This window comes from Papio anubis, chromosome 2 (genome assembly GCF_008728515.1).
Source record: "Papio anubis isolate 15944 chromosome 2, Panubis1.0, whole genome shotgun sequence".
In the NCBI taxonomy this organism is placed as follows: domain Eukaryota; kingdom Metazoa; phylum Chordata; class Mammalia; order Primates; family Cercopithecidae; genus Papio; species Papio anubis.
In genome coordinates, this window is record NC_044977.1 from 184,224,498 (window position 1) to 184,247,129 (window position 22,632).

Below are 22,632 nucleotides of genomic sequence, written 5' to 3' on the forward strand. Positions count from 1 at the left end.
TCACTGGAACCACCGCCTCCCAGGTTCAAGCGATACTTGTGCCCCAGCCTCCAGAGTAGGTGGGATTATAAACGTGTACCACCAGGCCTGGCTAATTTTTGTAGTTTTAGTAGAGATGAGGTTTCACATGTTGGCCAGGCTGGTCTCAAACTCCCAACCTCAGGTGATCCACCCACCTAGGCCTCCCAAAGTGCTGGAATTACGGGTGTGAGTCACCACGCCCAGCCCCCATGCTAATCTTGATTGCTACTTCCAAATGCCTGGGCTCCTCCTGTTGGTCTGCTTGCATTCAGGCCCCATCACTTGAGGTTATCTGAAAGAGAGGGCTGAGGACTCCTGAGGGAAAAGGGAAGATGTGCAAACAGAGATAAGCAGGGAGAGGTAAGATGTGCTTGGAAAATTACTAGAAGCAGGGTGGAGGGTGGGGGCACATAAAATCCTGGAAGAAATGAGGCTGAAGGAACAAGTAGGTGCCAAATTATGAAGATCTGTGCAAACCATACTAGAGGCATTTGGCCTGATGGGTGTTAGGTTCTCAGAGGCAACAGCAGATTGGTATTTACCTTCTATCACCCATGGCCCTCTTATTCTTATTATTTTTCTAGTAGCCTCTTCAGAACTTTTCCTCTTGGTCAGCTGTAGGAGATCATAAGTTCCCTATGCTGGAGTGTTCAAACTGAGAGCAGATGGTCACTCGACAGTGGGTGAGCGAGGTGCCAGCTTGCCAGGGATCAGCGTGGAATTTTAGCTTACCTACCCTCAGCTGAGTAAGAGCTTACTCAGCTCAGGGCCGGGTGCGGTGGCTCACGCCTGTAATTCCAGCACTTTGGGAGGACGAGGGCAGATCACGAGGTCAGGAGATCAAGACCATCCTGGCTAACATGGTGAAACTCCGTCTCTACTTAAAAAAAAAAAAAAAAATCGGGCTTGGTGGTGGGCGCCTGTAGTCCCGGCTACTCAGGAGGCTGAGGCAGGAGAATGGCGTGAACCCAGGAGGTGGAGCTTGCAGCGAGCAGAGATCGTGCCACTGCACTCCAGCCTGGGCAACAGAGCAAGACTCCATCTTGATAATAATAATAATAATAATAATAATAATAATAAAATAAAAATAAAAAGAGCTTACTCAGCTCTTAACACAGAGCTAGTACTTAAACTCCCTGGGCTTTAGTTTCTTCATGGATAAAATAAAAAAATAATAATGCCAACCTAAGAAAGGTCTTGTGAGAGTTAAGTGAATTGTATATGAAAACTCCTTAAAATATTGCTGGGCACTCCAAAATAAGGACTGGCATGAGCTCCACAAAGGCCATGTGTACAGGACTGTAATGGATGCAGATGAAAGGCAGGACCCAAGCCCAGCTTGCCTGAAAGTCTTTTATGCCATTACTGAACCCATGAAAATGCTGCTGGTAGCCTTTAGGCCACCAGTGTGCTATCCTTGGACCAAATGACCCCACACTACACCTGAAATTCTGTGCTTTTTTTAGTCTCTGAATTGGTAAACCAGTATTTTTCTACCACTGAGTGCAAATTTATACAACCTTCCCATTTCGTGCAAGCCCCTGCACACAGAAAGTTGTAACAGGGGGTTGAGAAAAGTAAGAGTACGAAAGAAACCGGAACAGTCAATGGGAATGAGGCTTTTGGTGGGGTTAGCACTGACAACAACGCTGTATGTGGTTCACTAAGCATCCAGATTATGACTTGGGTGGTTATATTCCTGGGAAGTTCCTCATGAGTCAAAATTATCTTTTGTAGTTAATCTTATATGATGTTCATGCTAACACCATGCTCACCACGCTCACCTGAGCAATTCATAAACATTTCAGGAGGAGAAACAGTGATCTTCCCCAACACACCCATACAGCACTTTCAACATAATTAGTAGCGTTTCTGGATCCAGCACAGTACTCTTATAATGTGTATGATGGAAGAAATGAACAACTCTAATTATACTTTATTAAATCTTAATCCTCATTAGGACCCTATTATTCTTTATAAGTGGGTTACTGAAGGAAAAAAAAAGGAAATGCTGGTCAAGTCCCGTTATATTCCATGAGAATTGAGATAATCCATTTTTACTTCAGGTAACACTGGAATTCTTTTCATAGTAAACCCTAGTACTCAGAATGTGAGTATGCTGAAATGTTTGAGTGAGTGAACTGTGTTTTGATAGGATCTGACCTTTTTAAAACCCCAGAAAAAAATATCTCTAAGAGCTCATATCTCCCATTTCAAACCATGTTAGTTGCAAAGAGATAAATTCTTTATTATTCTGTGGAATGAGTGGTTATTCTCGACCTTATCTCTCTCTCTCTCTTTTTTTTTTTAAGACAGAGTCTTGCTCTGTCCCTCAGGCTGGAGTGCAGTGGCGCAATCTCGACTCACTAAAACCTTTGCCTCCCGGGTTCAAGCAATTCTCCTACCTCAGCTTCCAGAGCAGCTGGGATTACAGGCGCTCGCCACCACGCCCGGCTAATTTTTTGTATTTTTAGTAGAGACAGGGTTTTGCCATGTTGGCCAGGCTGGTCTCCAGCTCCTGACCTCAGGTGATTTGCCCGCCTCGGCGTCCTGGAATTACAGGTGTGAGCCACCACGCCCAACCATGTTCATATTTTTGTATGTGAACATTAGATAGTTGTTAGGAACAGGTTAAGTAGTCTTACCCCTGAAATGCCTGAATTCAAACACTTATTAAGCACAAGGAAGGTGCTTAATAAATCCAATAACATGTGTTTTTACATTATTTCCTTAATTCCTGGTCAAAAGAATCCCACTAAAATCCATCCTCAGAAGACCCACTTTTTGGAGTTTTTATGAATCGGTAGTTCATGGTGGACTCTCAACAGTTATGAATGGAATTATGTCCTGCTAGAGGTCAGGGCCAGGTATGGAAAGATCAAGGGATTAGTCAGGAGACCCGTATGGGAGGAGGGGAAGACAGGTGCTTGGGCAGTCAGTTATTTTGTGCTGGGCCAGTAACGTTCCTTAAGTTTTTGCCTGAAGTGTAAAGCGGGGGACTACGCTTTGTCCTATCTAACTCACCTGAAGATGCAATAGCCGGGTGAGAGACTGCTTTCATTATATGCTAACGTGAGGGATGATTTTAGATATTAATAGGAGAGAAGTACAAGGAAAGGAAGTCTCAGGGCATGGAGTGCTTTCCAGGCAATGGCTGCTGCACGTCATAATCCCCTAACACAGTAAGTGGTGGTTCTCATCGTCGTTCACCCTTACAGATGTCAGAGGGGGGAAAAAATCCAACTCAAACCTTCCAATAACAGGATTGCCTGTATTCAAACCAGTTCATCCCGTTCGCAGACTTTTTTGAAGCTGTAAGCACAGAGTAAGCTTTCTGGGCGGGGCTCAGAAGTAAACGTTAAACTCCAGGGATTCATATATTTGAGCACAGAACAGAGGAAGTTGCCCTGGAGCAACTGATTGTCATTGATATTCAGGGCTCACTGTCAACCAGGACCTTCCAGGAACTGGCTCTGGGCCAAGAGCAGTAGAAATCACTGGGTGGTCCGCGCAGCCTGCGGACATCTAACCTGCTTCAAGGCTCAGGGCTAAAAGGAAGGCAGGGCCCTTCCTGGAGGCGGCAACCCAAGTGGGAGGCAGAGCGCCTGGGCCTGCTCCTCGATCTGTTGAGTGACGACCCTGTACAAGTCATTTCTCTTCCGAGAGCTTCAGTTTCCTCACGTGCCAAGCGGACGGGTTGGAAGTTGGTCTTTGCCAGCTCTGACACCTTGTAAGTTTTCAGTCTTGCTGGGAATCCAGGGCGGGGCTCACGAGGAAAATCTTGGAAGGGGGTTTCATGGCTGGATCTCTTCCACTCAAGCTCAGTGCCTTAATTTGACGCCTTAATAGTAGACGCAGGCTTTTCCATTTTCCAGGAGCCCCCTGACGCGGCCGCTTCCTCCTACGTCTCCTTCCTCTTCCTCTAGCAGGGGTAAAGTCTCCACATCTCCCTCTTTCCCTTCCTCCTTTGCAAGCTCCCTGCATTCCCGCGTCTCCTCCTCTTCCTCTCAGGAAATGCAATGCCCTCAGTGCGCCCACCTTTTGGCAAAGCCACTGCCGGCTGCGGGTTTCCCCTCCCCCGCCAGGCGAGCTCTGCGCGGCGGCTCCGCGGGCACACGCCTTCCCATACCTTACATGGACAAATGCGTGCAGGCAAAGTCAGGAATTCAGGCCCCTGACGTCAGCCTCCAGCGCTCAGGGCACCGCACGGGAGACCAAGGGGAGGGGGTGGGGACGGTGGGGAGGAAGGAGGGGGAAAGGCACCAACCAGCAGCCGCTCCAGCCCTGCCGAAGTTTCACTTTTTGTCTGTGGGTTCGTTCCCGGGTCCCGCGCGAGCTTTCCCGGGATAAGTAGCTTTAGCGATCGGGGGACAGCCGGGCGCTGCAAGGTAAGGGCTGGCTGCACGGCCCGGGGCGCGGGGCGCGGGGCGCGGGGCGCTGGGCGCGGGCGGCGCGCTGGAGGAGGCCAGTGTGGGGCGCGGGGCAGGGCCTGTCCGGGGCTGGGGACAATGGGAGGGGGAGTGCCCGGGCACCTCCTCCTCTGTCTCTGCCTCCGCCTCCAGCCGCCCGCCGCCGCTGCCGCCGCCGCCGCCGCTGCCCCGGCTGCCTCCTCCCTGAGGTATTGTTGCAAATCCTTCCTTCCCCTCACCCTCCGCCCGCGGGCGCCTCGGGAACCCCCAGCCCTCCCCCGGCGCGAGCGCCTCCGGGGTGGCAGGAGCGCGGGGCGCGCGCCCTGCTCTGGCCTGGCCCGCTGTGCGGAAGTGCCGGCCGCGGCCCAATCACGGGGTGCACGCCATGGGGGAGGGGGACCCAGAGTTTTTCCGAAAGCGTCGACCCCAGGCTAGGCGGGGTTGGAGCCTTGCGCGCCCCCTGCCCGGACTTTTCTGGGCGCCCAGGGGGCGGGGCCACGCCCATCCGCTTAGAGCTTTCGCGGAATCACAGTTGTCACAGCGGAAAGGGCCTAGACCCAGTCCTCCAAGTCCTCCCATTTTACAGTTGAGGCAGCTGAGGCCCAGAGAGAAGGAGGGTCGCCCGGAAGTTATTTAGTAGAGGCCAAACCATAATTCAAATAGTTGACTCCGAACTTCAGTTCCCTTCTCTAAGCATTTCTCTAGCACCCCGTGTGTGGCAGACACTGCGCTGGGTGTGTTGGACGTTGCCCTCCAGGAACTTTGTGGAACCTAGGAGTCAAACCTGGCTTAGGGTAGAAAGTGCCAAGTGCTGGAGGAAAGGCATGGACAAAGTTAAAGGAAGTTGCAGGGAAGGAGTTTGATTTTCTGGTCCCTGGGACGGCCCTTTGGAGAGTCCTGCACTTAATGGGGCTTTTGAAGGATTGAGGAGTTTCCTGAAGCCAGCTAGCGGCTTGGAGGAAGACATCTCTTCGAGGGGACTGTGGGCCAGAGGAGACTAAGTAGTGTGGGAAATGGAGATGAAAGTATAAATATTCTTTGGTTGGAGGCAAGGAGTTGGGGATGGGGGAGGTTGTGACATGAGATGAGCTAATCAGTGGAATTGTGCCTGGGTGCTTGGACGGGGCAGAGCCTCTGGAACCTCAGAGTCCTAGGAGAACTGAAAAATCTCTCCCGCTTCCTTTCCCTTAGAAGGGATCCACTGCTTTCCCTCCCCCAACACAAAACAACCAGCGAGAACTCAGGGTCTTCTCTGGGACTTTTACTAGTACGAAACTCACTTGCCTGTGTTTTCAGTCCCCTTTCTGTTTCTATTCCTTCCCCTTTTTCTAAATGTCTTGCCTTTCCTGTGAAATTCACTCTCACTAAGGTGTTAATGACTTAATGGCTTACCTTTCCCTGCACACGTGCATTTTAAGAAAGCCTAAAGTGAAGAAAGGGAAAGTGTGGATAGGCACCTTTAGAAATCATCCAACTCCCTCTCCCATCCTCCCCCTGCCTCAACTCTTATAGATAGAAGAATAGGTAAAGGTCCACAATGGTGGGTGCTAGACCTACAGTCTAAGGTCAATAATGGTGGACAGTGGGGGGCTAGGACACCCAATAGGGTTTTCTGTACTTCATCACCAGTTTTTCTGCTTGCACAGTTCCTGCCAGCACCAGGGGGCAGTTGAAGGAAAAAGTGTGTGGGCCAGGCACGGTGGCTCACGCCTGTAATCGCAGCACTTTGGGAGGCCGAGGTGGGCGGATTGCCTGAGATCAGGAGTTTGAAACCAGCCGGGGCAACATGGCAAAACCCTGTCTCTACTAAAAATACAAAAAGTTAGCTGGGCTTGGTGGCGGGCACCTGTAGTCCCAGCTACTCGGGAGGCTGAGGCAGGAGAATCGCTTGAACCCAGGAGGCGGGGGTTGCAGTGAGCTGAGGTCACACCACTGCACTCCCGCTTGGGTGACAGACAGAGATTCCCTCTCAAAAAAAAAAAAAAAAAAAAGACTATGTAGTTTTGCATTTAATTTCTGCAATGCAGCCCCCAACCCCAACACCCAAACCTTTATAGTCTAGAATGTGCACTTCAGATGGGATTACCTAATCTGAGTGGTAGGGATAAAAGCCTGGGGCCTTAGGGTCAGGCAGTGCCCTCAGAGGCAGGCTCTCTGTAAGTAGCATGGGCCTAGAGTTGGTTTTGAGTGTACGCAGAGGGAGGAGAAGTTGAGCTGATGAGCTGATTGCTATGGCCGGGACTTGAGTAGGATCTTTCTTGGAGTGACACATTCTGGTGAAGACAGTTCCAGGAAATGATGGAGGGGAGAGGAAACTTAGTTATAAAGTGCCTTAAAAATGCCAGGCTAAGGAGTTTGGATATATCTTAAAGTCATCATTTGAGGGTTTTGAGTATGCTGAGACATGATTTAGAGGGGAGGTACTGGCATTGGGAAGCCTCCTGCTGCCCAGTTCTAATGAAAGAGGTGATAATTTGGCCTAAGAATATTATTGGCTGGGCGCGTTGGCTCATGCCTGTAATCCCAGCACTTTGGGAGGCTCGAGGCCGGCAGATCACCTGAGATCAGGAGTTCAAGACCAGGCTGGCCAACATCATGAAACCCCGTGTCTACTAAAAATACAAAAATTAGCTGGATGTGGTGGCATGTGCCTATAGTACCAGCTGCTTGGGAGACTGAAGCAGGAGAATCGCTTGAACCTGGGAGGAGGAGGTTGCAGTGGGCCGAGATTGCGCCATTGTACTCCAACCTGGGTGCCAGACTGAGACTCCATTTCCCCACCATGGGTGCCCCCCCCCCAAGAAAAATAATAATATCAATTGGTTCTTGTTCATTTACTTGACATAGGTTACTGGATCCGTATTATGTGCCATTGGCAAATATGAAAATTTTATAGCAGGTTCCTATATTTTATTGAGATAAATAAGTTGTATTGAATCAATTCTAAAACACACTTTTTTCACATTTTAATATCACTGAAATGTGGTTGTCTTATCACAATGTGCCATAGTTGTGCAGTTGTTGTTCATTCTAAGTTGATAATGGCACATCTTCTAGTCAATGGCTTCAATTTGATAAAATTGTTCTTCATGTCCTTTATGATTGTATAGTGCTTTGCACTTTATAAAACACTTTCCAAGCAGATATTCCATTTGAATCTCAAAGGTCCCCTGAGAATGAGGCCTAGTGCTGCAGTCACCTTTATTTTAACCATTGCCCAAGGTCATATAGCTAATTAGAGATGTACTCAAAATTACAACCCAGAACTTTTGCTTCTTGGTGATGACATGTTACTTTACCCTGCTGTGGAGCCAGTCTGGGTTAATTGGGAATGGGGCAAGAGTTAGATGGGATTTGATTTCAGAATTATGCTGAAGATGCTGGAATGATGGGGATTTTGTACACGGGCAGAGTGTAACTCATGAGAACTGGGTAGCCCCCTTAGCCCAGAGGTTTGCTGCATTAAAGAGAAAAAGGACAGGGAGATAGAAAATGGCAGGTAACAGGGTAAAAGCAGGGGTTGGAGCCTGCTTACAGTGAACCAGAAACTAGCTAGGCCCTGAGCGTACAAAGATGAGGTGTACATGGTCCCTGCCTTTGAGGAGCACACAAGTGTGTAGTGTGTGTGATGGGGGGGAGAAAGGTGGAGTGGGGCATGTCCATGTATCACGTGCTTTTACGGGGTAAGTTTTGGCTGCTCTTCTCCGAGAAGGCTCACTCTCGGGAAAGCCATTATAGAGAGCGGGGTGTCTAAGCTGAACCTCTAGGAACGAGCAGGAGTTGTCCAGGTGGAAGAAGGACAGGTGAGAGAAGGACCTATTAGCAAGATAGTAGCAGATGCAGAAGCAGGGAGAAGCTGCTGTGTTCTCCAGGCTGTGTTTTGAATGGCCAGGCATGAAGAGGACCATGGAAAAATGGAGAAAGAAGAGGGCCTTTACTTTTTAATAACTAAGGTTTAAATTAATCTCGATAGGGGCCATTAAGTGGTTCTGTAGAGATTCACAGGAGATTAAGGCTGGGCGGGGTCTCTAGAGTCATCTCTGTGGGAGTAGTTATTTGGATGGTAATGCAGGAGGCATAGTACCACTTTTAGGCTGAGTGAACCTGGGACTTTGACCCTGGGCTGCAATTAGAGGCTCCAAGCTGAGTATGTTCATTGGTGGGCGGGACTTTTCATGGAATCTGGCTTTAGAGCGCTGTGCTTTGCTAGAAGAAACTTGGTAGAGGTGAGGAAGGGGAAGATATAATCGTGTTGCTGCATGCAGGAAGCTAGTAGCTGGGTGAAAATCTGTTGGCTTGAGGGAGCATATGAGGTGGAGAACCTGAGGGCAAGGGGAAGGGTGGAAGGATTTCAAGTGTGTCGTGGAAGTCTGATGTAGGCTGCCTGGAGGCTTGGAGAAAAAGGCGGGTGCATTCTAGATGTTGGTCACGTCAGTGAGATTGGTAGGTGGATAGGTAGCTGTAGGGATTAATGTTTGGAAGCAGGTAAACCACAGAGTTGAGGTTAGAAAATGTTTACTTTCCTATCATTCTTTTTAAATAGTAATAGAATTTTGAAATATTTTTCAATGCTTACCACCTGTTGTGTAATTATCATATTGATTCATTAAAGTAGGTTTTTTGAGTACCAATCTCATTTTGCAGGTGAAAAAATGAATTTGGTGAAATCAGGTTACACAGCTACTGGGAGACATTCAAACTTCTGCCTGATTTTGTAGCCTCTTCACCACTCTTTTCTATGCCCACATGCATGAAAAGCTCAAATCGACATTGTTTGTCTGTTTTCTTCCCTGGAATTTAATTCAGCCCACATTCATGGAGCCCTAGTGGGGTCACAATTGAGGATTCACATGGTCAAACGGGCTTGTCAGTCCCACACTGGTGCTGTCCTGGCCTCTTTTTCTCTCTTACGATGCTACCTCGGGTGTTGTCTGTCCCCAAACCTAAGTGGAAAGGACTAAGCCTCTCTAGCAAATCATCTGCGTCTCTCAATAGAGCTCGCCTCCCCAGTCCCTTGTGATAAGGATGTAATTTATCCTTGTAGACAGGCAGTTGGGGTAATAAAGTAACAGAGTGGGGAGGTGATGGAGTCTTGAACTCAGTCATTGCCTTGGATCTTACGGCTCCTGTAACAGTGCTATATGTTCTCTGGTGCTGAACCATATAACTTCTGCGTCCTCTAGCAAAGCTTTCTGGCTCAAGGCTCTGAGGGTTCACCTGCAATCCTTCCTGTCACCTACCCGAGTCAGGTGGGTCATCTACATTTTTGGCCACTCACAGATAAAGGCATTAATAATCTGTTTATTGTGTGTGAGAGGAGACAGACGCCAGGATGTTCAGTAGCTGTTTGGTGAATGAACAATGTTTATGGACACAAATAAGCATGGATCGCCACTTCATCTTACATATTTGCGTGTCTGCCTCCTCTCCACTTTAAAATAAGCTGCTTGAGGATTGCAATGATGTCTGCTTGTTGATGGCTGTATTCCCAATGCCCAGAAGAGTGCCTGACACATGGTAGGCACTCCAGAAATACTTGCTTGATGAAGAGAGGGAGTAAAATAGTTCACTGCAGCCACAGGATAGCAATCATGGGGGAGCAGGACTGTTTTTACTGCCCCAGAACCTGGAGCCTGTTGTTGCTGGCACAGGTGGCATGGGGCAGTCCCTGCCAGCAGAGTGAAGACTGGGGGACTGGGAGTGTAGAGTTGAGGCTTGTGAGATGAACTATGCTAAGGGTAATTGCAACTGCAACTGCTCTTTCACTTTTCCCTCACACAGACAGGTGATCTTGAACATTCCTCTGTTTTCTTTTGTTTTGAGACAGAGTATTTTTTGTTTGTTTGGTTGGTTTGTTTGTTTGTTTTGAGATGGAGTCTCACTTTGTCACCCGGGCTGGAGTGCAGTGGCGCAGTCTCGGCTCACTGCAACTTCCACCCACTGCATTCCAGCGATTCTCCTGCCTCAGCCTCCCGAGTAGCTGGGAGTACAGGTGCCCACCACCACGCCCGCCTAATTTTTTGTATTTTTAATGGAGATGGGGTTTCACCATGTTGGCCAGCCTGGTCTTGAACTCCTGACCTCGTGATTCACCTGCCTCTGCCTCCCAAAGTGCTGGGATTACAGGAATGAGCCACCACACTCAGCCTTGAGATGCAGTTTTACTCTTATTGCCTAGGCTGGAGTGCAATGGCATGATCTCGACTCGCTGCAACCTCCGCCTCCCAGGTTCCAGTGATTCTCCTGCCTCAGCTTCCCAAGTAGCTGGGATTACAGATTCCTGCTGCCACGCCCGGCTAATTTTTGTATTTTTGCGGAGACGGGGTTTCACCATTTTGGCCAGGCTGGTCTCGAACTCTTGACCTCAAGTGATCCTCTGGCCTTGGCCTCCCAAAGTGCTGGGATTACAGGAGTGAGCCACTGTGCCTGACCCTCTGTTTTCTTAATCCATGCCTTTTCTTATGCTGTTTCATCTACCTGGAGTTTCCAGCCTCTCTGTGTCTGCCTGTTGTAAACCTGTGATTCTAGGATCAATATCAAAATCTACCTTGTGCCTTGAAGCAATTTCCAGACTCCTTAACCCTTCCAACTCACACATATCTGTGATCAGATACAACTCAATTTCATGTATTAAGTTCGGTACTTGTGTACAAAGCGATTACTATATGCCAGGCAGAAATGCTAGATACTGGTTACAAAGAAAACTGAGATAGGCTTTGCCTTCCAGAGTCCTCATTCTATCACAGGAAAGAAACTGAAAGAGAAGATGCTAAGGCCCTAATAAAGTAATGAGCAAAGGGCTAATGGGAACGTGGAGAAAGGAGTGACCAGTCTTTTAGAAGAACTGGCGAATGCCAGTGGAAAAGAAGACATTTGGTTGGGTTTTGAGAAGTGAATAGGAGTTTACATGGTGGACAGGAGTGGAAGAGCTTTCTAGCCATAGGGACCTTGGTGTATGTGCCCAGGCCTGAGGCCTAAAAGTGTTTGAGGAATATAAATGTGTGTTGGGAGATCACTGTGAGAGATGGGGCTGGCTAGGGAGGGTTAGTTAATAAAGGGCTGATGGACCAAGCTAAGGATGATGGCAGAGGTGGGAGGGAGCAGGAAGGCTTTTATTATTATTATTATTATTATTATTATTTTGAGCAAAGGAGGACCTCGTTGGATCTGCATTTCAAAGAGCTCTGGCGGCAGAGTGAGGGCAGGTCAAGACCAGAGGCAGAGTCCCAACTTAGAAGACTGCTGAAGTGTTCTAGGACAGGAGGAACGGGCCTGTATCAGGTCAGCAGAGTCGCGAGGGAAAAATGGATTCCAGAAACTGTTTGCTGCTAGGATAATATTAGGTAGCTTAATTCCAGCTTTTGTCCTTCTACTTGTTTGACAGCTTATCAGCCTCGGCTGGGGAAAAGAATATTTTTCATGTACACCAAAGTTTGTAGTCAACAGGAGAAGCAGCAAGCTGCCAGCAAAGCATGGACTGGGGCCTTCTTGGTCAGAATGAGCTGATCCCTTGTTATGCAGATGAGGAAACTGAGGCCCCAGAAAAGGGACAGACTTGCTCAATCACAGCCTTGTCGGCTGACGTGGAGTTGGGTCACAGCCTTTACTTCCAGGCCAGCCCTGTTTCCAGCTGCTGTGCCTCACACGTTCCTTCCCCACTCGACCCTCCACCAGGGGCTTCTCTGCTTTGGAGAATTTTAGGAGAGGATGTTACTTGGAGATGATCATATCTTAGGCTTGAAACTTGTGCTTCATACTTAGAAAGTAATCAGATTAAGATGGTTCAGTTTGAGTGTGTGTGGTCTGGGGATTTATTGATGTGACTGCCATGGATGGCTGCCGTGGATGTTACTGCCATGGATGCTTGTTTCCGAGAACCAAGCTGTGCCTCCATGCTAACATCAAGGTTCCTTGCTTTTGACAGCTCTCTGCTCCTGCTCTCTACCGTTCTCCATTAATATTTACTTATTTTTGCTTGCCTAAAGGTTTTTAGGCAATAGTCTTAGATCCATTACAAGGTAGATCCTCTTGTGTTTGCCTTCCCTATTAAACCTGCCCATCGCAACGTATCTCACAGAATCCATGAGTATTTCATAGCCTTCGTAGCACTTTTAATATAGCAGATGCATTTTATAATGTTTTTATTACTTTGTTCCCAATTATAATGCAAGAGACAAGTTGGCTAGATCAGTCTTATCTTGCAGATAGTGGTCAAGAGTTCAAGGGTGATAAAACTTTCCTAACTGGGGTGCAGGGCCTTAGGTGGCAGAGTAAGTATCAAATCCCCCTCTCCAAAACTCCTGTCTTGTTCCTTAACTTTTGCAAATGAGCGTAGTTGATGTGAACATCCCTGCAAGCCCTTGACACAGCTGAGAAGTAGTTATTATTATTCACTAGTACTAATTAGTAGCATTAGCTGACTCTATTCGAGGCTTTGCCTTCCAAAAATCAGATTTGGGACCGGGGAGTTCAAGGATCTGGGCTTCACCATACTGGATCATTTTGGCAATACCAGGGATTTTTGGTGTAGGGAAAACAAAGATCTGTGTTTGGGCTAACCACAAGCCCTGTGATCTTGAACAAGTTCTGGAACATCCCTCAGCCTAAGTTACCTTTCAGTGGAGATCCCGTGATACATCACAATGCATTTGTGAGAATCGGGCATTTCTGTGACGGCGCTTTGTCAGCGGTAATGCAGTCTGTACATGTGGCCGATTCTGGGCGCCCAGCGGGGCATCTCGCACACAGCGATGACACCTTACTCTGCTTATGGGGCTCAAGGGATTTAGACCCAGACACCTCCTAGTTCAAGTCCTCGCTGTGCTGTTTAATACAGGGTGCCCCCTGGGTGGTCACAGGCACTATTTGGTTTCTCCATGTATTCATTTTTAGATCACTTATCAATGAGGTCACCATGGCTGAGTATAGTGTGCCCCCAAAAGTGGGACGAGTGCCACAGACATTCACGGGCATTTCCAGATTGTGCAGAGAGGTGATTTGTCACCAGCGGATGGCTGTGCAGTGTCCCTTCTTCCACTGCCACCATCCCACCTGCTGTTGGGTTTTGTTTGTATCTGTTACCTGGGGAGGGTCTGCTTCTGCTGTTGTAATCGCCTGTGTTGTGGCTTTGCATCATAGCTGGAGATCCCTCTGTAGTTCCAACTGAAAGCTGGTGTTGAAGGCGAAACCAGGTCTTCTTCAGAAACTTGTGTGGGAACCTTTCATGGGCTAGATAAGCATGAGGATCAGAGCAGGTCAGGGTCACTGACCTTAAAGGAGGATGCTTTGACCTGCCTCCAGCACGCACCCTTCCTGCTAAAGCCATTGTTAGTGTCCCTTAATTACTCAGACCACCACCCAGCAGCACAACTGTCAACTTGCAGAGGACTTCAGTGGTATCAATAGTGTTCCTTTTTACTCTCATAGGTATCCTGATTCGGAGGATACATTATATGGTCACCCTACTTATAGGTGAATATTGAGTGAGGTAGTGTAAATAATGTGCATAAGGCCAGGTGGAAGGGAAGGACTCAACAAACATCCACTCTTTTCATTAGGGGAGGTGCTAGGTGCTCACGAAATGTCTGCTGAGTGGTCAGGCTTGGTGGCTTACACCTGTAATCCCAGCACTTCGGGAGACTGAGGTGGGTGGATCACTTGAGGTCAGGAGTTCGAGACCAGCCTGGTCAACCTGATGAAACCTCATCTCTACTAAATATACAAAAAAAAAAAAAAAATTTAGCCAGGTGTGGTGGTGGGTGCCTGTAATCCCAGCTACTCGAGAGACTGAGGCAGGAAAATCACTTGAACCCAGGAGGCAGAGGAATTTAAGTCTGTTTGTGGTATGTCAGGATAGTAAGCACTTACTGTTTATAAGGGTTGATAAAAACATGTTAATGTATATCTGTAATATAAGAGAGTGCCATGGGAGAGGCATGTGTGAAGGACTGATGGACTTGTGAATTGCTGGAGCTTGTTGGAAGTGCTGAGTCTTCAGTTAGACATTGAAGGATGGGAAGGCTTAGACCAGGATGCAGCAGGCAGCTGAATTGCTCTGGCTACTGAGAGTTAAGAAATAAGATTCGTTCTCTGTTCATGTGTGTACTTTAGCTGGGCTCCTGAATCTATTATTTTCCATCCAGTGACCCATCTTGATAACGATCTCTAGCTGTAACTGTGGAAGCCTAATGCTCTACTAAACTCTGTGCCAAGAGGTCACAGTGGAAATTCATTTCCATTATGCAGAGTCATCTGCACTTGTACTTCCTAGTGAATTTCCACTGAAGATAGTTCTTGTTTAGTTCAAGGAAGAAAATAACTTGGTTGGCACCTGGAGCTTCTGTCTTGTTTGGTATGAAAACGAATCATTTTCAGGAAGTGCAATAAAGAGTTGCCACCCACAGGGCTGGGTGTGCCCTGACTCATGGGAAAGGCAAGTTCTGCCATGGCCAGGCAGGTAAGTGACACCTTTTCTTAGAATGAGGTGAAAGATAGGTCAGTGTTCCTGTAAGTGGTCATTGTCACCCTGGAAATCTCTCTTCTTGGTCATAGTTTAATAGCTTTACTTGGAGAATATCTAGGGTTCCAGTTGTGACAGCTGGACAGGACCCTAAAGATAACATTCTTTCCATAAATTTGACACATTTGTGTATTCATTTGACATCATGTGTCAGGTGCATCTGTGAAAGCATTAGTGATATGTTACTTGGGTTTTGACGATGGAAACATGAATGCAGTGTGGTCTCTGCTTCCAGGAGGTCACATAAATAATCAAGACAGTACATAGAAGTATATGCAAAAAATATCTGAAGGGGCTAGGTGCAGTAGCTCACATTGTAATCCCAGTACTCTGGGAGGCTGAGGCAGGAGGATCACTTGAGGCCTGGAGTTCAAGACCATCCTGGGCAATATAGCAAGATCCCATCTCTAAAAAAATAAAAATAAAAAAATTAGCCAGTGTGGTGGTGCATGCCTGTAATCCTAGCAGCTCAGGAGGCTGAGGCAGGAGGATCCCTTGAGCTCCAGAGTTTGAGGCTGCAGTGAGCTATGATCATACCACTGCACTCCAGCTGGGGTTACAGAGTAAGACCCTGACTGTCAGGAAAAAAAAAAAAAAAAAAAAAAAAAGTCTGATGGCTCTAATTGGATGGTAACTCCCTAGGGACCTGGGGAAACTCAGATAAAGAGACTGTCATTTGACTGGGCATTGAAGGGTAAGTGGGAATTTGTTTGGTGGGGTAGAGGATATTTAAGGGGGAGAAATAACACAGATAGAGACATGGAGGTGAGAAAGTGCATGCTGCCTTGAAAAATCAGTCATGAAGGTGGACTGCATAGTAGAGAGGCTATGGAGATGGGTTAGGGTCTACATTGAGAGAAACCTTGATTGCTGTACCGAGAAGCTGAGACTGCATTCTGAAAGGAGCATCAAGTAGATCAATGAGATGAGTGCATCTGTGCCTTAAGAAAATGATCAGCTGTAGTGTGCTAGATGGATTGAAGGCGAAGGTGCTAGAGACAGCAGGAGCTGTCTGAGCTGCTACAACAGCCCAGGCAAATGATAAAGCAAAATTGAATAAGGGTTGAGGCAGTCGATATGAGAGATGACTCATAGAATAGAAGTCACCCAGTCTTCTCATTTTGCAGAAGGGGAGACTCAGCCCCTAAGAAAATGACACGTGCAAAGTTCACAGCCCTGGTCCCAGCATAACACTGAGGTGATCTCATCCTCTGCCCAGCGTCTTAGACGGGTGACAGAACATACGGCTTTTGAGAGAACTGCTTGTCAAGGAAGATCTCCACCCTTTTTTATCTTGTAAGGATTCCATGACACCTCTTGATTCTGAATGAGATGAGATTGGCTCTTTTTGGAGTTATCGAATCTCTAATCGCTGGAGATATTCAAGCAGTGACTGACTGAACTGCTACTGTGAAAGTTCAGGCATTGGTTGAAAACTCCTCTACAAGGTCTTTAAGACCTATCAACCCTGATTTTTTCTTCTTCTCTTCTTCTCCTTCTCCTTCTTCTTCTTGTCGTCGTTAAATTTAATTCCTGGAAAAGAGACTTAGAACAATCTTACCGGGGAGTGCTTTATCCATTTGGCTCCTCAGGATTATTTTAGACAAAAGGCAGAGAGAATTAAAAATGGATGATTGAGCTCTAAGAATGGTGGCCTGTACTTCATTCAGAGTAGTGATGGAATAACCATTTTGTTGCCAATAAATTAACGCTTACTCATCTGAGAGATGTTGGTAGGCTGACCCAGCTTGCAGGATCCTAGTCAAAATGGAATCCATCCACATAGCATAATACTTTTCTTGCTGTTGCCATTTCTTATAGGGCTTTACAGATAGCCATGTGTTTTCCTACAAATTACAGGTAAATCATACCAGTAGTCCTGTGGATGGTTATTATTATTGTCCCAGTTTAATCAGGAGCTTAAGCCTGGGAAAGGTTAAATGATTTGCCCAGAACCCAAGCAAGTTAAACACTGAACCAGGACTTAAGTTTTCTATTATTGCAATGCCAAATTCTTCCTGTTCCCTGCCTGTGCAGATCTCTGAGTCAGGCTCTAGCTTTTGTTCATATTCATATCCACAGCATCTGCTGCAAATCCTGAGATGCTATAAATAATTTAATAAATGTTTATTGAATGAACATATGAATGAATGAAGGAATGAATAATATATTTTAAGTAATAAATGATGACTTGAGTTTTAAGAATAGCTTAAGAAATTAGGAAAAAAAAAAAACAACACCACGACCTAATTGGGTACCTTCTTGGCACTTTGACTTTTCCTTCTAGTGGTTACAATTTTTGTGCCTTGTGGTTATCGCTGAGGGATGTAGTAGAAACTACATGGATGGTTTGGAGAGTTAGAAGGTTTGGATTTAAATTATAGCTCTGCTAATTGTCAGCCATATAATCGTGTACTGGCTACTTAGCCTCTCTGAACCTCCAGTTCCTCATCTGTAAAAGAGTTTAATAGTGTCTTTTACGTAACATGATTGCGGAAGGAGTTCTATGGTCAGTGTAGTAAAGCCTCAAAGCCTGCCATGTTGGCTGGGCGCGGTGGCTCATGCCTGTGTTCCCAGCACTTTGGGAGGCCAAGGCAGGCAGATCACCTGAGGTCAGGAGCTTGAGACCAACCTGGCCAACAAAGCAAAATGCCGTCTCTACTCGTCTCTACTAAAAATACAAAAATTAGCTGGACATGGTGGCACGTGCCTTTAGTCCCAGCTGCTTGGGAGGCTGAGGCAGTAGAATCGCTTGAGCCCAGGAGGCAGAGGTTGCAGTGAGCTGAGATTGTGCCACCACTGTACTCTAGCCTGGGCAATGGAGCGAGACTCCACCACCACACACACACACACAAAGAGGCCTGCCATGCAGTGCAACTGAAAAATGTTATCTTTGTGTGTGTGTGTTTTTTTTAGGATTCTCTGTCAACCCATTCGCTAATAAGACACCCACTGTGTTTTTCTTTTTATTTCTCCAAATTATGACCTATGGTAGACCCCGTGTTTGCTGACTGGCTAAATAATTTTTAAGTTCTTCCAGAGAAGAATTATAGGCACAAAAGTCCCAACTATTTCTATTACTTTTCAGATCAGTTGCCAGTCAGCCTTCAGAAAGACTACTGACTTGCACATTCATTAGCAATGTGTGAGTCTACTTGTTTCTCTGTGCACTTACCAGGATTTAATTTTATAACTTGGCATTTGTCTTTGCTAAATTAATATGTAAGAAATATCTTATTATTGTTTTAATTTGCATTTCTTTAATTACTAAAAAAATTTCCCAAGTAGTGGTTTATTGTTTGTGCTTCTTTTTATATGGATTGTCAAATGACAATATTTAAAAATAGTCTGGGCTGAAGATGCTTGATATAAAAGGGCTAAAAATGTTTAATGCTTTGAGTTGCTTACATTTATTTATTTATGCATTCATTCATTCTCTCAGCCTTTATTGAGATACCTACTCTGTGCCAGGCACTGTTCTAGGCGCTGCACATACTATGAAGAAAAAAATAAATGAGTAAACACAGTGACTTCCAACCTCTTCATTTAACATGTGTGATAGTTGAGGTCTGGAAAAGTGAGGTTAATTACCTAGGACCATACAGCTTGTTCAGTAGCAGAGCCAACCATTTATTTGAACAGTAATGATTTTAAATGTTTTGTGTCTGTAGCCTTTTAAACCATGGAGCCATCCTGGAAATTTCAGTATTGTGATGTTAATACCATCTATAGACTGCGTCTATGTTGAAAAATCAGAGTCCCGATTTTTGGTTTAGAAAATATGGTCACCTGGTTCTTCAGTTATAATTCCTTCCTAGACCTCTCTAATGCTTAAGTCTAAACTCATTCTTAAATGAATAAACTTAATATTAAAATAGGATCAGGAAATAAATCCCAGCCCAAGCATTTCAGACCAATTGTGAACCTCTTTTGACATGTTTTTGGTAAATGAGAAGAACTGATGACGTATTTCCCTATCAAATAAAATAGACAATTTAGACTTAATAAGGCAGTTATCTTCAGGTAATAAAAATTCAACTAACTTGCCGTAACTACTTGTTTAAAGTCAATTAAGAGCCTCATATTTCTCACTCACTGGGTAAAATTTAATAGAACTTCAGTTAAGCATTTATTGCTTATTTAATTCAAAATTAAGTTAATCACCACAGTTGGTAACAACCACTGAGTATTTAATTAACATTCAGCAAACTATCTTATTAAGTCTAAATTAGATACAGACAGGTCTTGTTTATCCCCATCAGTTTGCAAACACCACCTCCCCCACCTCCCATCCCAAGGGGCCTTTGGTTTTCCTACAGTTTTCCTTTTTTGATTCATCATTTTTATTTTATTCTAGTGAAGACTTCACTTGGGTGAAAGAGGAGAAGAGGCAGCAGTCCATCATGTTATAGAAAGTTTGGGCTCTTAGTATAACTGAGAAACTTTTTCAATCTTTTTTCTTCAATCCCATTCTATTACATTTCATTTTTCAAAAGATATTGAGCACATTCTCTGTGTGAGGCTTCTTTTAAACACTAAGGAAGCCATAAAAGAGGTCATTCTGACATATTTGGTTTTATTTTCTCATCCTAGAAATGAGAGGATTAGGTTTAGTTTATCCGTGTAACACATATTATTGGCTTGCAGTGTGCAAGGCACTTAGCTGAGTGTTGTGGATACACATTGATTCAGACAAGGCCCCTGCTCTTAAGGAGGAGACAGTCCAGTGTGAAAACTGAAAGCTCTGCTGTAGGAGCACGAAGCTCCTTTAGAATGCTGTGATTCTGTAAGACAGCGTTTCCAAAGTGTTAAGCCTGTTCTGTTAAGAAAAGGGTCCTGTAGCCAAGTAAGTTTGGAAAAGTCCAAGTTAAACAAAATTAAGGAAATTTCAGTATTGCGTATCTTTACCATGGGATTTTCGGAGTCTTTAGTAAATGAATGTACACTCTGACCTCCCAGAAGGTTGGTTTCCCAAAGTTATTTGATCATAGAACCCCTGCACCCCCCTACTACCCTTTTTACTGGAGCATTTCTTGGGCTCAGTGATGTAATATGTTTGGGGAAAGGTGCTGTGGGCTGTGGACCCTGGCCACCAGCCTCCCATAGCCCAGAAGGGGTACTCAGACTTTCACCCTAGTAACTTTGATACAGGGTCGGAATTCTACTTTGTCTGAAAGTTGTGCACGTAAAGTGGGCGATTTTAGACGTAGAGTCCTTTAACTGGAGTGGAGGGTGTGTAACCAGGACAGCCTTTCCTCATGGAGGAGTGCTGGGTCTTGTGGGAGATAGAGTGTGGAGGTAGAAAGGCATGGAGGGTGGCCAGGGAGTCACGAGGAACAGAATAACTGAAATTCTGACGTGGCCGATTTGGTGGAGATTCCCTAACACATTGATATAACGTAGACCAATATTCAGGATAGCCTGAATCTGGAGAAGTGAGAGGCAGTGACTTTTTTTGGTGCGGAACTTTCTGTCTTTGGCTTTGTTCCAGCTGTGTGACTGCCCATCTGCAGAAGTGATCGTTGACTCAGGTCTGTAAGATATTCTCATTCTCACGCTTTGTTTGGGGCAGAGCCTCTGCCTTGTGAATTACTCTTATGAGAGGCAGCCTCAGCTTCTTTTTTTTTTTTTGAGACAGAGTCTTGCTCTGTTGCCCAGGCTGGAATGCACTGGTGTGATCTTGGCTCACTGCAACCTCCGCCTCCCAGGTTCAAGCAGTTCTACTGCCTCAGCCTCCTGAGTAGCTGGGATTACAGGCGCCGCCACCATGCCTGGCTAATGTTTTTGTATTTTTAGTAGAGATGGGTTTCACCACATTGGCCAGGCTGGTCTCGAACTTCCAACCTTGTGATCTGCCCGCCTCTGTCTCCCAAAGTGCTGGGATCACAGGTGTGAGCCCCTGCGCCCGGCCAAGGGAGTCTCAGCTTCTTCATGAACAGCATCATTCTAGCCCGTCTAGTTTCTGTTTACCTTGTCATCTACCACTTCCTCCACCTTACCTTCTCCCCAGCTTCTCTTATTCTGGTGAATCACCTGTGTCTTCATTTTTCATTCTTATTCATCTGAATCATCTTTTTCATATAAGGCAAGGTACCCTTTTATATTCTTCCTGGAAAGACATCTACTTCATTTAAAATAATGCTACCGATTTTCTTCTCTCTGGTAGCAACCAGCAGATGGAACATGCTAGATGAGGTGCAGGATAATCTACGAATCTGGTCTGCCATATCATGGGAGATTTCACCTAACAGTGAATTCTTTCAGAGCCTCTCAGCAATATCTGCCTTGCTTTTCATATCTGTATAGAAAGGAACACCGACAAAGAAATGGCAAGACCTAGGTTGTATTTCTCATTCCATTTTGGGCTTGAGTTTTTCTGAGTCTGAGTCTCAGTTTATCTGTGTATGAAATGTTAGGGTTACGCTATGTGTACTCTCAGGGCCTTTTAACTAGAAAATGTTTAATTTTAATGTTGACTAAGTCAACACAAGCTGCAGTCAACCTGGATTGCTTGATCCTACATGTATTTTTGAGCCTGGCAATATGAGGAAACACTTGCAGTGAGCATAGCTTCATGCCCACACACAGTAGGCATTCCATGAATATTGGTTCTTTTCCATCCTGACTCCGTCTGGATTCATTTTCTTTTTATTGCCTGTTGCTTTTTAGTCACCCAAGCTTATCTCTTTCTTGTCTACACCCTCAATGCTGTAAATCTTCCTTTCTCATTCTCCATCTGGATAGTTTCCTCTCTCCTCACCTTTTTCCCTCTGGCTACGCCTATGGATGCTGTCCACTCTGAAACCTCCCAAAGACAAGTGATTGCAATGGAGGCGCAGATTGCAGGGTGGTGGTCCTGGTCAGCTACAAATCTTTGCAAGAGACTAGCACCATTTCTTTATGGAATCGTATTGTTGTTCGGTGAGTGAGACCAAGTTTGTCGTCAAGGATCCCATAGTGGAGGTGAGATGCTTTCTTTTTGACACTTAGTGGAAACAGCCGTCCGTGAGGTATATTATCAATTGGAAAGGAGGGGTTTTTGCTTTCTAGGATTGGGCAATGAGTACCTAGGAAAACCGGTCATGTGGAAAGCTTAAGCTTATTTTTCAGGCCTTGAAAAGACAGCCTGCATGTTTCATTTCACTCTCTACCCAAACTGACACTTCAGGGATGAAAATGTCAGCAGACAGCCAGCAAGTGGCTGACCAGAGGGCATGATGTGGGCTGGTGGTGCAACTCTTCAAGGATGATATGCCAGAGAGGGCAGAGCACAGTTAGGACAAGACCAAGGATGTCGTTCTGACATGGAGAGGCCTTTGGTAACCTTGGCAATGTTTGGTTCTGCTCCAGTAGAGATTTTCAGAAGCTAGGAATTCATCTTGAGAGTCCTTTTTGCTTCCTCTTCTTTTATATTAAACATACTACTCACCTTTCAGCCTTTGCCTTTAGTCCTTTGGCTATTCCTAGTTAGATAGGCCTAATTCCAGAAGCATTTGGAAAGCTCTGCTCTAGGTATGTAGTGCTTAAGGGCCAGAGCTCTGGAGCTACGCTGCCTGGATTTGCATTCTGGCCCAGCCAAAAAGACCTCAACTTGTTGCTCAGTATTTTTAAGCCTCTGTTGCCTCATCCATAAAATAATAATAAGAAAATTACTCATCTCATCGCTGTGAGTATTAAATGAGT

General features: G+C 45.8%; 2 protein-coding genes across 7 annotated transcripts in view; one reads left to right on the forward strand and one right to left on the reverse strand.

The window, feature by feature from the left end:
* Nucleotides 1–1,745: 1,745 nt before the first annotated feature.
* Nucleotides 1,746–5,397, reverse strand: LOC116273688 (basic proline-rich protein). Its single transcript, XM_031662935.1, has 2 exons — nt 5,215–5,397; nt 1,746–4,861 (listed from the first exon to the last, which is right to left on the reverse strand). The coding sequence occupies exons 1-2, from the start codon at nt 5,395–5,397 to the stop codon at nt 4,202–4,204; spliced, it is 843 nt and encodes a 280-aa protein (XP_031518795.1). The 3' UTR covers nt 1,746–4,201.
* The window catches only part of LPP (LIM domain containing preferred translocation partner in lipoma), a 735,767-nt gene continuing 715,484 nt past the window's right edge, over nt 2,350–22,632 (forward strand). Inside the window, exon 1 of one of the 6 annotated variants that reach the window (XM_021933886.2) lies at nt 2,350–3,751. The gene's annotated coding sequence lies outside the window, so the exon portion shown is untranslated. Of the gene's footprint in view, nt 3,752–4,305; nt 4,410–4,566; nt 4,640–22,632 lie in introns of those variants that run through there. The other 5 variants (XM_031662904.1, XM_031662912.1, XM_031662903.1 and 2 more) reach the window with 5 other exon arrangements.